Here is a 14,030-nt window from a genome sequence, read left to right as displayed (position 1 = left end):
TATCTTCCAAGTCACTAACTGTGTCTTTGACTATATTTGATCTACTGTTTATCTCTTTGGCTTTTTCATTCCAATAACTGTTTTTCATTTTAAGAGGTTATGGTACTTTTCCAAATCTGTCTATTCTATTAGTCACAGTGTCTTATTTTTTGTTATATTCTTGGGTTTTTTAATCACTATAATCATCTTAAACAGACTTTTCCATAGCTTCTTTCAGACTGTTACGTAATCTTTAAATGGGTCGGGGCGGGGGGGATCCTTTCAGGCCATTGATTCTCATGGTAGATCATTTTCTTGTTTGGTCACTTTTCTTCTGAGAACTTCTCTTCATTGAGGATTTTTCCTTTATGGATTCCATAGTAGTACCTCCTGGTAGTAGAAATCAGTCAACAGAGCAGTTTGCATTTGCTTTTGCTAGGCTCCTAAAGGAAATCACCAGCCTGGGACTGATTGTTGTAATAATCTCACCCTGAACTCTCTCTCTGCCCTTATGGTATAAATTATGATCACTTAAGTGTGGTATAAAGTGGATTGCAGTTTCTCTCCACATATAATATTAAACAATATCACAAATATATATCTTGTTTTCTAATTTCAGCATAAACATAAACCATCATTTAGTCATTGGAACCACTATCAGAATGTGTTTAAATTTTCTTTTACATATTTAGCAAAAAAAAAAAACTTTTTGGGAGAAAATTTCTAGCATTAATTTTAAGAAATGTTGCTTTTAAATAAAATAATTAATTTGAACAAGTTTCTAATTAATGCCATTTGAGATATAGTGGTAGGTGATTGGAATTTAGAAATGAAGAAAAGTATATTACTCCTAGTTTTACTTTAACTTGCCACTTCCTGCCTTCACTTTTTCTTCTCTTATTGTCCCACTCAAAAAATAAAAGCCCACGTGCTTATCTTTTAGGAGAATAAATAAACCCTAATGCAGAATTCTTATATTTTGGTAATAGAGGGATAAAACTCCACAAGTCAAATGAAATAATCTAAATTAACATAGGCTTGACAGAACAAGCTAGAGTAGGTATAGATGTGCAGAGACATAGCAGGTTTTCAGCCAGGAACATGCAGACCTCCAGAAAGACCTCCCTGTGTTCTCGGAATATAAAATTAGCAGAGAGGGTACCAGGATTTTAGTGTTTCTGAGAATTCGCCATTGTTTTTAAAACTTGAAACATAATGCCCTTGTATGTGTTTCTTCCAATAAATAAGGAAAATTACAGAGGGAAAAAAATCTGTGGATTATTAGTGTCAAGTTTTTTGTGGAAGAAAAATCTTTTTAAAGTTAATTGTGAAGTATTTGAGCCGAACAGCTTCCCCAATCCCACACCCTAATTATGGTTCTAGAATACACTACCAGACTGAATATAGAAGTAGATTGAGGTATCTTCACTTTCAGTCCAGTACCCTAAAAAACAAGGCTCATATTATCTAGGGATGGGTCATAAGAATGTTTGTCAATTTTTATGCCTTACTAGGTTTTCCAGGCAGTTCATCATTCATGCTACAAGATTGATTGCTTATTTTCTTTCTTGAAAAATCTTTGGAAAATATTTTTACAAAAGGTAATTGGAACATATGTGTGTGATTTCTCTAAATGGTATATAGTTTTTACTCTGCAATTTGAACATTCATGTAGATTAAAATCAATGTTTCATTTGTTGCATATATCAAAATGGATTCAACATAACCCACATTCCCTTCTAAAATATCTCTAAAATGTTCCTATTAGAATAACATGCATAGTCCAAACATGTCGGACTTTTTGGAGTAGAAGGGCTTATCCTTTCAGAAGATCACATATGAATTAAATAGTAGTAAGTTAATTGACTAGACTAGAGCCTTTAGAGAAGTAATGGGCTACAAATGCTGTCTTTGGCATAAAGTGGGTTTATCTAAACCCTAAAAAAAAATAGGTTAAAGTGAGTGACATTTGTCCACCTAATTAAAATAATTTTCAAGTTAAAATTTTGAAATTTTAAATATTTAAACTCACAATCTTGTCTATGGCCATGCCACCCTGAACAAGCCCGATCCCATCTGATCTCAGAAGCTAAGCAGGGTCAGGCCTGGTTAGTACTTGGATGGGAGACCATCTGGGAATACCGGGTGCTGTAGGCTTAAAAAAAAAAACTCACAATCTTTTGTTTTAATGTATCTTTGAGATTCTTGGTAAACTCTTGTCACAGAAATATTATTCATTGTTTTGTTTTCCCAAGGCTGCTTAAAGGTGTGGGTCCTCATATTCACTAATATGTATTACAGCTCTATTGGTACACCAGAAGGCCAGAATGGAACGACTTCAAAGAGAACTTGAGGTTCAAAAGAAAAAGCTGGATAAACTAAAATCTGAGGTCAATGAAATGGAAAATAATCTAACTCGAAGGCGCCTGAAAAGATCGAATTCCATATCCCAGATACCTTCAGTAAGTCTTTCTCTAACTATTGTGACCTCTGTGCTTGAACATGAGAATAGGCAGTATGTCGTAAGTATAAAAGCTTGATCTAGTTTTCTGAAAAGTTCTTAATTCATACTTGTTTTTCTCTTCTTACCTTCCCCTGCCAAACTCTACTCTTTCTTAACTAATGACACGAGAATTCAATGTAGATCCTTCTCACGTGGAATTATCTTTCAGCTCGAAGAAATGCAGCAGTTGAGAAGTTGTAATAGACAACTCCAGATTGACATTGACTGCTTAACCAAAGAAATTGATCTTTTTCAAGCCCGAGGTAAAGTTCAGTGCATACTCAGCTGAAATTCATTGTATAAATTTACCAACTCTTTTCCTGTGGCGAAAAACAGATTTATCAATCATAATCTTACCGTCTCACATTTGGCTTTGGAGCCAGATAGTGCTAAAGAACTATTGGGGTTTTCTGTCTTCCTCTACCCACCTCCCACCCCCCATCCCCCGCAAAAAAAAGTATGTTTTTGGTTGAGGAGTAATTCGATATATTTTATATCCTTCAAATCTGCTTTACTCATGTGTTAAAGGAAGACAAGGATTAGTATCTCCCATGTACTGTGGAAAGTATTGCTATTATGTATTAGTAGAATGTGTTACAATAATATTTATTAGGATTAAAATATATGTACTCATACACCTTTTTTGTATTTCCCTTTTTTCTTTTACCTTTCAATTATTATGCTTTTAAAAACATAATTTAAAAGGCACCTCCACCCTAATGACATTATCTTAATTGACAAAATAGAGAAGAGAATAAAAAGTGGTTTATAAAATTATTAGAATAATTTGTTTATTATACTTGAGCTGTTATTGACAAGCAATCATTGCTTATTGTGGTAAAAAATGTTTAAAATTTAATTCAGTTCCATAGACAATTAAAAGGAAATTTTATAACTTAAACCTAATTCTGAAGTTAAGGAAATAATAGAGATATATAAAATGGAAAAGATAGGAAAGAGAAGGAAGCCAACAAAAAAAGTTCTTGTACTTTTGATTTTGTGCCAGAATCCATTAAACTGAAAGATGATTTGTTTTATTTTATTTGAAAACGTCAGTGAACTATTTATCTTGAAATATTCATAGGAAAATACATTAATTTAACTTTGGAGAGAAAAAGTTAGGGCTGGTCTAGAAACTATAGTCCTGAACTTGTTCCTTTTGTTTAAAATCTGAACCTCTATATTACATCAGTGCAAGGTTTTTATACTTACTTTGGGCCAAGCTATTTAGTTGCTTAAGTCCACATTTGATCATTTAAAATTATATTTTAAATCCTTAAATTTTTAGTTATTTTAATTTGTTTCATAGCACAGGGGTCTGGTTCTAATTATATTACTGTCTTACTAGCATATGACTTCTTCCCCAATTTACCACTTAGACCTCTGTTGTGAGTACTGTATTATGCCTACTCAGCTGTTTTGAAATCCTTACATATAATCTGAGAATAGAGGTGTAAAATAAATGAAAAGCATTTCTGTGATTATTTTTTAGAAATAAAATATTTGCTTTTTAAAAAATAAATATTTTTAAGCTATAAACATTGATATATTTACTTTTTATATATTTCAGGACCACATTTTAATCCCAGCGCTATTCATAACTTTTATGACAATATTGGATTTGTAGGTCCCGTGCCACCAAAACCCAAAGGTTAGTGTATCCATTAAGTGTGAAAACTGTTACATTTTGAAAAAACAAGATTTTAGAAAATTTTATTTTTAGCAAACTTCCACTCTAGCAAACTTTGGCATTCTTGGATGGATTCACTAGGAAGATATTTATTTTTACTTATATGCTAGGGATTGGGGAAGATGCAAAAGTGTAATGTATTTAGCTCTTAAAAAGTAGTATGAATGTCCTTAGGATTCATCACACACTCCCAGAATAGCGAATCTCACCCCTCTCCCCGCCCCAAAATAATCCAGTGCAAACACTAGTATTCTTTATAATTTTAGACAAATGATGAGGAAGATACCTTAGGGAAGTTTATTTTTTATGAGTATCCTGTTTAATTTATACATGACTCTGTATAATCAAATACTCAATTCCAGATGAATAATTTTTGAAAATTATCAGTCATTTTACATCATTGATTTATAACTGAGACTATATGCATTCCAAACTAGGAAATGTCAAAATGTGTGTGGGTTTTTTATTCCAAGCATTAAAAAATATATAGAAATGGGAAGAAGAAAGGCCAAGTATGTTACTCATTCTTTGTTTTGTTACAAGAATTTTAACATTCTCATTCAGCAGCCTGTTCTCGTCACTCTTTCATTTTTGTTTAAATATAATTTAATTATGCCTATTTGTATCTTCATTTTTTTTTTTTTAACTCATGTTTTTAAACATAGCTGGATTATAATGAACTGTTCTTACAGAGGTGCAGAAGTGAGATTAGGGCGTTTGACACAGTAACCAAGTAGTCAAACACTGGATGCTGTTCAGTGTTAATTGAATAAAGGAATAAAGAAAACGGTGGCATAGCTGCCTCCTTAGAATAAGCGGAGGGGGGGTTTCAGACTCTGAATGCGTTGCCTCACTATCATTTTACTCTTTCAAAAACTGGGATTTTTCTTATAAAAATATTCCTGTTTTGCTTCAACATAATTTAATACTTCTGTGTTGAGGGTAGCGGAGAGGTGGGATATAAATAAGATCAGTCTTGATAAGAGTTTATTTTACTATTCTCTCTACTTTTGTATATATGTTTGAAATTTTTCATAGTAAAAAGAAAAAAAATCATTACTTAAAAGCTTTTTTACGAAAGATGGAAGCTTGTGTGCTGGCTGTTTTTGGTGAAATAACAGGTCAATCATTTTTGCCTTAAGGCTAAAATGGAGAGTTACTAGTTTCCCTAATGGAGGTTTGTTTAGTTCTTAAAATCAGATCTCCTTCATAAGGCAGTTTTTTTAAACAGCTGAAATTACAAGCCATCTTTTGCAGTGTAACTTCCTCTTTTTTCAATTATAGTGGTTTAGTTTCCAAATACCTCGAATAAAAAGATTTATAATTCTAAGTGCCAAATGAGATTGTGCAGATGTAAGAAAACCATTGGAGATTTTTCATTAAAAAGAAAAGTGAAGACGATGCCTAGATCGAAGTGTTAATATAGAGTGAGTGGTCCCCCTATCTAAAAAACCTTTGTAGTTAAACAAAAAGGATAAACAAAGTTTTACTAAAAATGTGCCAGGTGGAATGTTTTCTAACACCTGAGTGAGACTAGAATTCTGGTAAGTAGGATGGATCCCCAAATTAAAAAAAGTATTCTATAAAGAGTGTGAAATAATTTCCGATGAGAAAAAGTTAAACTTTTTTTAACTGTATTGATTTTAATGTGTTTTAGGGGATACTAACTAGTATTGTCAGACCCTTGATTTTTCAAATATTTTTTCCTAGATAAGCCTTGTTTTAAAATTATTCAATTTTAAAAATATTACTATATAATATCCTCAAGTTGCTCATGCATGTGGCAAAATTGTCCTAATGCCTAAAAATTGACCAATGCCTAAAGTTGGGAATTTTGCAATAAAATGTTCTTTAAGACTAACCAGTAAATAAGGTGCTACGAAAGAGATACAGAATACAAAAGATCACTTAATTATTTTAAATTTTTTGTAAAAACTTCCTATATTTTCATCTATTAAATATAATAGTTTGTCTTTTAAAGTAGCAGAAAAGGTATCATTTAGTTCCCGTCTAGTAGGTGGAATTTGCAAATTAATATACATTGTTTTAATAGTTTGAATCATTAAATTTTAAACCTTGACAGGAGAAACCTAATAGTGCATGCTCCTTTTACTTTAAAATGTCCCAAAACTAATTTGTAGGAATGCTATTCTAAATTTATAATGGGACCCCTTTCAAAAAAAAGTTCAATAAATGTAATTTCATTTTAGATGCAACATTGGAGTAATATAGTTATTCCTTGTATTTAAGATTCCTCTGTTCATTCAAACATTCTAGAACATTGGCCTCTTAAAGCTGCAGTAACTTTATTTTATAAGTAAGAAAGATTAAACCGAGATGGTATGTAATTTATCTAAGATCACAGAGCAAATAAATTAGGCGTTAGTAGCACAGCCAGATGCAGAAGTGCATCCTCATAGCTTTCAATCTAGTGTTCTTTCTACTGTTCCATAATAAATACGATTTAAAAATAAAATGAGAAATAAAGTATGCTAAATTTTTTATACCGATTTACTTCTCCAGGGTCTGGTTTTGAGGTATAGTTGAATAAGATTATAGATATTAGTTCATCTTTTTATTTTATATGTGTCATTGTTCAAGGCTTACATTTTCCACAGATAGAGAACATTTAACAAAAACTTTCATGCCTAATAGAAAACAGAATTGTAAATATTACTTCAGTTGGAAATGAAACTCCAACTTTAATGAGACTTAAATTCACTGTCAGTATTGTATTGTAATAGGACACCTTTTCACAGTCTCAGGTGACATTATGGGAATCTTTGCTATCAGTTACCATATGAATTGATTTCCCTTTTCTCCAGCTATAATTTGGAGAAAATGATGCTTTTTTCCCCTTTAGGGAGATAACGAGGTGGTTGCATCATATCCATGTTGCTATTCCTCAGCAGAGAAGTACCTGCTTGATAGAGGTTGGTGAGGGTCAAGCATGTGTGTCAGTTTCAGCTAGATGCTTCATTTGGTTAACAAGCAAGGCTTGATGCTGTGCGGTACAAGTAGTGTTTAAAATTGGCAGTAATTTATGACTTTGTGATTTTTTGCTTCTAAAATAATTCTTTTGCTTCCTTACAGATCAAAGGTCCACCATCAAAACACCAAAGATTCAAGATACAGAAGATGACGAGGGGGCTCAGTGGAATTGTACTGCCTGTACCTTTTTGAACCATCCAGCCTTAATTCGCTGTGAACAGTGTGAGATGCCAAGGCATTTCTGAGCCAAAAGGCCCTATATCTTCTATAAAACCACATCTGAAGTTCAAGAAACTAATCTGTCATCAGGGGAAAAGTTTCACTGCTACATAGGATTTTGTCAGATCGAAGGTGTGACAAGATGGTGTTGTGCTAATGTTAAATGTCAGCCCACAGAGCTAATAATACCTCAGTCTAATGTCACGGGCAGTTGAAATTCACCACATGAAAGGTAATCTGCTGAAAGACTTGGTTGCCCACTGCCTAGCCATGTACAGTGTTAACCAGTAGCCCGTTATGAATCATTCTCCATGTGTTGATGCCTAGGTGTTCCCAGTACCTTTTTCCCCTCATGTCACTACTGAATTTTGACAGGAGGAAGGAATGGAATGATGGCTTTTTTTTTTTAAAGCTTCCGGTGAAACACTACAAACATGAAGAAAAGGAACAAGGTTTAACTATTTAAAAACTGTTTGCTGCCGCATAGTGCCAATGGATGGGGGAGGAACTTCACGAATCTGTGGTACTCTTGGCCTCATCTTTGTCTTCCCTGAAAACGTCTCCACTCTGAAGCCAGCATCTAGGGTCTAAAGATGAAGAGGAAAGCAGCATGCATTGTCTGTACAAACATGCAGTGAAATATCCCAGAGCTTTTCCTACTGTACAGATCTCTTGAGTCTGCTTTAAGTGATTTCTTTTCTCCTTTATTATTTTCTTATATTTCTATATGTATAGTGTAATAGTCTTTTGTTAACTAATTTTCTTTTTTCCTTTTAGTGATTAAGCACGATCATGTCCCTTTTTAAGCCTTACCTGAAAGAACCAATGCCTTAAAATAAAAAAGCATTAATGAAATGAAACTATGCACAAAATAACTTTCCTCTACTTATTCTGTACGTTGCCCTCATGAGTGCCGATATTCTGTGAAGACATACAGCTGCTGCACAGGGAATTGCAGAAAATATTACAAGACTTAGTCTGTAGGTCACACTATATACTGACTTTAGCAGTGGGTGACACAACACAGTGTTTTATCTTCCACAGGGAAGCTTAAAACAAAAGATATTTTTAACCCACTGACAGCAACAAGGTTAAACTCGCTCCATCTACCTGGTGTCCCACAGAACTTTCACAGGAGATCGCTCTTGGGAAAGTACAGTCTCAAAACCAGCTACAGCCCTTTTTTTTTTTTTTTTTTTTTTATTTTGAGAGAAGTTAAATGCTTTACTGTTCGTTTCTAAACCTGACTTGGTGGCAGTATCATGTGTATTTATAAAACAAGGCTAGTCGTATTTAGGACAACTGAAGAAAAGCTGGAAAAAAAAGCAAACTTGAACACTGAAGCAACCTCAAGCATCTCTTTATTGTGATGATATATTTTTATAAGGAAAATAATTATTCAGATGATCAGGAATGTATATAACTAAATGAAATCAAGAAAAAACAGTATGCATTTAAAAACAAAATTATGAAATTATATATCAGTGCTTAGAATGGGGCTAAGGGAAGTGCTGAAATATAGCAAAATATAGGAGATAATGTAAACTGTCACCCACTGTAAATGTTTGCAAATGGATATTTTTTAAATGAAAATACCACAGGTGATCTATATGAATGTCAAAGCCTTGACTTTTAGGCTTTGCATTGTGTATATGGGAAGAAATATGACAATCCTACTTAATTAGACAGTAGACCCAAAGCCCTTACATTTGATGCATTTTGCTTTAAAAATAGGCCTTGTTTTTCAGCTTCATCTGCAGTTCTATGTGAAGATCGATAAATCAGTTTTTACTTGTTATATTAATAAAACGTAATTTGGATATCTTGAGTTGATGGTTTTGTGATTTAGCTGGGTAAACTATCTTTGTAACAGATAAGTTATTTATAAAAATTAAAAAAACTTATATTCTAATTTGGATTTTGTGACTTGTTTTTAAAGTTTACGGAAGAGGAGATATATTATGCCCCAGCAGAACATTTGATAGTTAATTAAAACCAGAGAAAACTCATTCTCTAGAGTCTTCTCATGACATCATGATATTCAACTGAATTTCTTGGATTATTTTATCAATTTCCCCAAGCTGCTTTTTACCTGATAAAAGAAAGCAGTCATGTTTCAGCTGAGCAAGAAGAAATGAATATAGCTTTATTTCCATAGTTTATTTTAGTTTTTCCTTTCTTTTTGAGTTTTTAAACTTTACTGCATTGTTAGAAATGTGATTTCTTGGATCAGTTAGCCCGAGTAGTCATTTAGTTAATATTTGCTCTCTCAAAAAATGTATTAGGGCCTGAGGAGGGTGGTGCTTCTCCTGAAGAGAACCTTTTATATTAACAATTTTCAAAAAATTATGACTCGGTTTTTCTGAGCTTGAAATGAGCAAAATAGCACTCACTGACATCTTTATGATGTCGCTGTAGAAAACCCTGCCTTGCCTTGATTGGTCTTTTAAACCTAGTGGGACAGAAATACCCTTTGCCAGGGAATATGAGACCTGGGCACGTTGGCTGTCCGGAGACCACCTTTCAGGAACTGCACTAAAACTCAGTTACAGGTACTAAGAACCTAGATGGAAAGATGGACTTCTGTTCCTCATCACTAGTTATTTTTAGGTACTGACATTCTCGATTCTTAAAGGGAAGGTGGATAATTAACAGTTCATGTAAACTGGACTTGACTGGAAAACTTTTACATTAAAATGTTGACCAGTATCTACTATCATTGATAACATTATACAGAGACGCATATCATATTGCAAATTTTTCTTTTAAATTTTTTATTTTTTAAATGACTAATCTGGATGTACCTACAGTCTAATATTAACAGACTTTATATTAGAGAATTAAAATTATACAGGAAACTATAGTCCAAAACTGTATTGGATATTAACTTTAAACATTTTAATCAAAGCATTTATAAATAGCATAGTAGACTGACCTTTCAGAGTTTTCTCTGTCCTCGTTCAGTGTCAGTGGGAAATGGTGTGAGCAATGGTAGTTTTAAGAAATGAACTGTAATATATAATATGCAGTCCATGAGTGATTGAAGTTGGCCTTAGAAAATAATATTAAATCTGTAGTGGCACCCAAGGCCATTCCACATTTAATGTCTGCTGCTCGGTGTTAGCATAGTTCCCCATATAATATTACAAAATGCTTCTATTTCTCTGTAACGTGACATATTTTTGGCTCCATTTTTAGAAGTCACAATTATTTTCATTTTACTTGAAGATGAAATGGCTCAGCTGCATTTTAATTTTTATTGCTTCTATCTGAAAGTATAATTAGGCAACAGAGAAAAGAAAGGACTTCTAAAGAAAACAATTTTGTAGCTTTATATTAAGTTGGGTTTTTCCCCCTCAATATGTAGTAAGCTGTGTTTTTGTTTTAAGGGAGTGTAGTTAATCATGTAAAAATGCTTGGTAACACATTGTGTTTGTAACTATATTTCTATATTATCGGTTCAAAAATAGCATTGCCATGTTGTATTGTAATAGTTCATTGACTTACCTAGTAACTTGGAAAGGCTACAAAAACTATTGCGTGTTTAACACTATGGCACCTTGTTCCCCAGATAGACCTCACAAATCTTATGAGGACAGTTGGGGTCAATTTCAGGCATCTCCCCAAATTTTCTCTATAACCCTGGCAGTGTCCCTTGCTGTCTATTTCTCTGCCTTACGAAATGAAAGTAATTATATTAATGTTAAACCCACGTTACAAGAATGTTAAGGGGACTATTATGAACTGCCTGAGCCAACGCCTTCTCTCACTAGAAACGATTATCCTAAAACAGTCATGTTCTTCTATGAATGGGTTTTAAAGCATTTTACTCAACAGTGTTAATAAACAAAACGGTAAGTTTACTATTTCTCTGAATTTGTCTAGAGACATCTCGGTGGGTCAGAATTTGGTATTTTAGTTACTGTGGTTGAATACCTTTGCAAAAGGTTGGTTGCTTTGCAAAGATAAAATTATGCTGACCTGAAGATCGAGTGTGTTCATATTTCTGTTATATGTCCAGCTATCTAAAGAATGTACATTTTATGATGGATCACAACAAATTATTTCTCCAGGAAAATAAACTTTCTTCAAAGGACTTACCCCAATGTTTGCACAACTGCATATTTGTTTTAAGCCTAGAATTGATCCAAGGTGCCAGCCTCTCTTTACAGATCTCTTTCTTCCTTTTCCTTTTCTAAGGTCAAGAATACTTCCTTCCTCTGATCCCGGTGACATCATGGAACCATTCCAACTTACTGATCTGCATTCCAAAAATGTGTCTTGATCCTCAGAGCACAGTGTACACATACTGCAGTGTCTTCATCATGGAAATGCTTCCCAGAGATTAAAAAAAGAAAGGACTTTCAACTCCCCTCCATGAGTCCACTCATAAGGTCTTAGTAGGCTTCATGTCTTTTCACACTCTCATCTAATTGGTTCTCCTTCCTCCAGCTTACACCTCCGTGCACTGCAGCTAGATTAAAGAGAAAACACCAAGTTGGTCCACACTCCTGTTCAGAAATCTTTACCGTTTCCCCATCGCTGACTGGGCTTTCTTGTAAGATCTGTAGTCTGTTCTATAGCTACCTCTTCAGGATGTTTTATTACTTTCCAACAAAATACTCTTAAACTAAATTGGCCTAATCACCTCCCTCAATGGATTTGCCCATTCCCATTGATGTACTTTTGCCCATCCCATTTCCCCTGTCTAAATTCAACCTTCAAGGATCAGGTTAAGGGTCAAGATTATGAGATCTTTCCAAATTGCACCTTCTCGTGGAGCGTGCTGTATTTTCTGTCTACTTGGTATTCACTGCTACTTTGTCTCCATTTAAATGCCGACAGGGGAGTTATCTGATGTAGCCCTTTGCGTCCCCCACAGTAAATACCCTTATTATATTTAATATCAAATGACTAAAACAGCAAAGCTTTTAAAGCTGGGCACTGTATTCCTTAGTGAGAGGTCAGCAATTGTTAATGGTGATGATTCCGGAAAGCCTTTTTTTGTTGTTGTTTTAATCTAAATTGAAACAGGGAAGGGGGCACTATTTTTACTGAGAAAACTGATCTGAAAAGAGGAAACAAAAGTTGAATGCAATTTGTGTGATAACCTTCACCTCCCGGAAAGAGGTAGAAGAGCAGGCTTCTCACTAAAGGAAGAATAATAGCCAAAAGCAGGGACTGTTTGTATATTTGTGAATTAGCTATGTGGAACCAAGCCTGTGATGGGTGCTATGAAGCAAGTGTACGTTCTATTACATGAATGTAATAGAGTCTTAATCACTACCTTTTGGTTTTTAATAGAATGGTTTCACAAACCCTTGTACTGAAGTGGCAGATTCTTTTTGTAATAGTACACACACCTAAGAACACTAATTTGCTAACCCAGGCAACCAAGCTCAGCTAAGCTACTGAATGAGAAGCGGTGTGTGTGATTTCAGTAAATGATAATAGGTGATTTTTGTTAAGATTTCTAAGTATCCCAAAGTATAATTATATTTAATATCAAATGACTAAAACAGCAAAGCTTTTAAAGCTGGGCACTGTATTCCTTATTACTCTCAAACTTTCTACTGTTCATGACTATTAATGTGCTACAGTTAAATGCACTGGCTTCGTATTACATGAAACAAATGGCTCCCACATTCTGAGACAAGTGATATAAAGAATAAGCAGAATTCACTGAAAACCATAAACCAACTGTCATTTTTTTGCCCTGAGCATATGTGCTCTGGCATCTACATTTGCTATGGGGCAGAAATCTTGAGACCTCCCCCCTTAGAGTTATATAAGGCTTTCATTTTCATAGCACATTGACATAATCATCTGTCCACAAGTAAAAGGATTTTATGACTGTAATGAATTTCATTGGTTCTATTTTCTCAATTTCCTACAGGCATGATACTGAGGGGAAAAAAAATTCTTTCGTTCTCAACGATATTTAGTACCATTTCAGCTTTCTCTTCTCCAGACAGAATAACTACCTTCGGTATTTCCTCATACACTGTTTTCCTTCCTTTCGGGGCCAGCTTCCTCGGCCACGCTTTATGAATGATGATCGGACATAGGACCTTTGGCATCCTGATGCATTCAGAAAATGGGCTTAATGCTTGTTTTCTGGCACTGCATGTTGTGTGCTTTTGATTATGTGCTAGGGCAGAATGGAGGCTTCCTACTGTGGTGACATTCATCGCAGTACCCTGCCTGCACTTCCAGAGTGATTATGGGTCCCAGCTGACTAGAATTGTGCAATCCAGTCACTCCCTCTGTGTTTAGTGTGTGTGTGTGTGGTTTTATTTTACTTCATGGCTATTGACCTTATGCTGTTTTTATAGAATCATTTTGTCTAATGTTTTAGATTATTGAAACTTTAATGTCTCTTTTTGTGTTAACAGCCCATCCTAAATTAATCCTTCTCTACATATCTGCACTGAGCACTTTCTCGGTAGGTTTGTGTGTCACTCACCAAGGGACTGAGCGGAATGGTGGTGGTGATTCTTAGCCTCAGGACCAACCACGATTCAGCCCTGTGGTGTCGGCGCATCTCTACTCAGCCCATCTTTTCTCTAGACTCTTCACCTATGTGGTTAAGGCTGCATTTTCCTAGCCTGATAATGAGAATGCCGTGGAAAAGTACCTCACAAATCA

At 34.4% G+C, this 14,030-nt stretch overlaps 1 protein-coding gene and 1 non-coding gene across 8 annotated transcripts in view; both read left to right on the top strand.

Moving 5' to 3' along the window:
* The window catches only part of TAB2 (TGF-beta activated kinase 1 (MAP3K7) binding protein 2), a 73,110-nt gene extending 63,816 nt beyond the window's left edge, over nt 1–9,294 (top strand). For 5 of the 7 annotated variants that reach the window (XM_039846939.1, XM_039846937.1, XM_039846938.1 and 2 more), the window contains 4 exons: nt 2,281–2,441; nt 2,652–2,745; nt 4,053–4,133; nt 7,266–9,294. In XM_039846939.1, the coding sequence (XP_039702873.1) occupies nt 2,281–2,441; nt 2,652–2,745; nt 4,053–4,133; nt 7,266–7,408 (479 nt within the window). In that variant the 3' untranslated portion in view covers nt 7,409–9,294. The remainder of the gene's footprint in view (nt 1–2,280; nt 2,442–2,651; nt 2,746–4,052; nt 4,134–7,265) is intronic. The other 2 variants (XM_039846941.1, XM_039846942.1) reach the window with 2 other exon arrangements.
* LOC120589437 (5S ribosomal RNA) lies at nt 2,018–2,136 on the top strand. The gene has a single exon (XR_005649489.1). It is a non-coding gene; the product is annotated as a 5S ribosomal RNA (ribosomal RNA).
* Nucleotides 9,295–14,030: the final 4,736 nt, after the last annotated feature.

The sequence above is a fragment of the Pteropus medius genome, unplaced genomic scaffold (genome assembly GCF_902729225.1).
Source record: "Pteropus medius unplaced genomic scaffold, Ma_sr-lr_union100, whole genome shotgun sequence".
Lineage (NCBI taxonomy): Eukaryota > Metazoa > Chordata > Mammalia > Chiroptera > Pteropodidae > Pteropus > Pteropus medius.
Note: the sequence above shows the minus strand (reverse complement) of the source record. Positions and strands in the feature narration are given on the sequence as shown.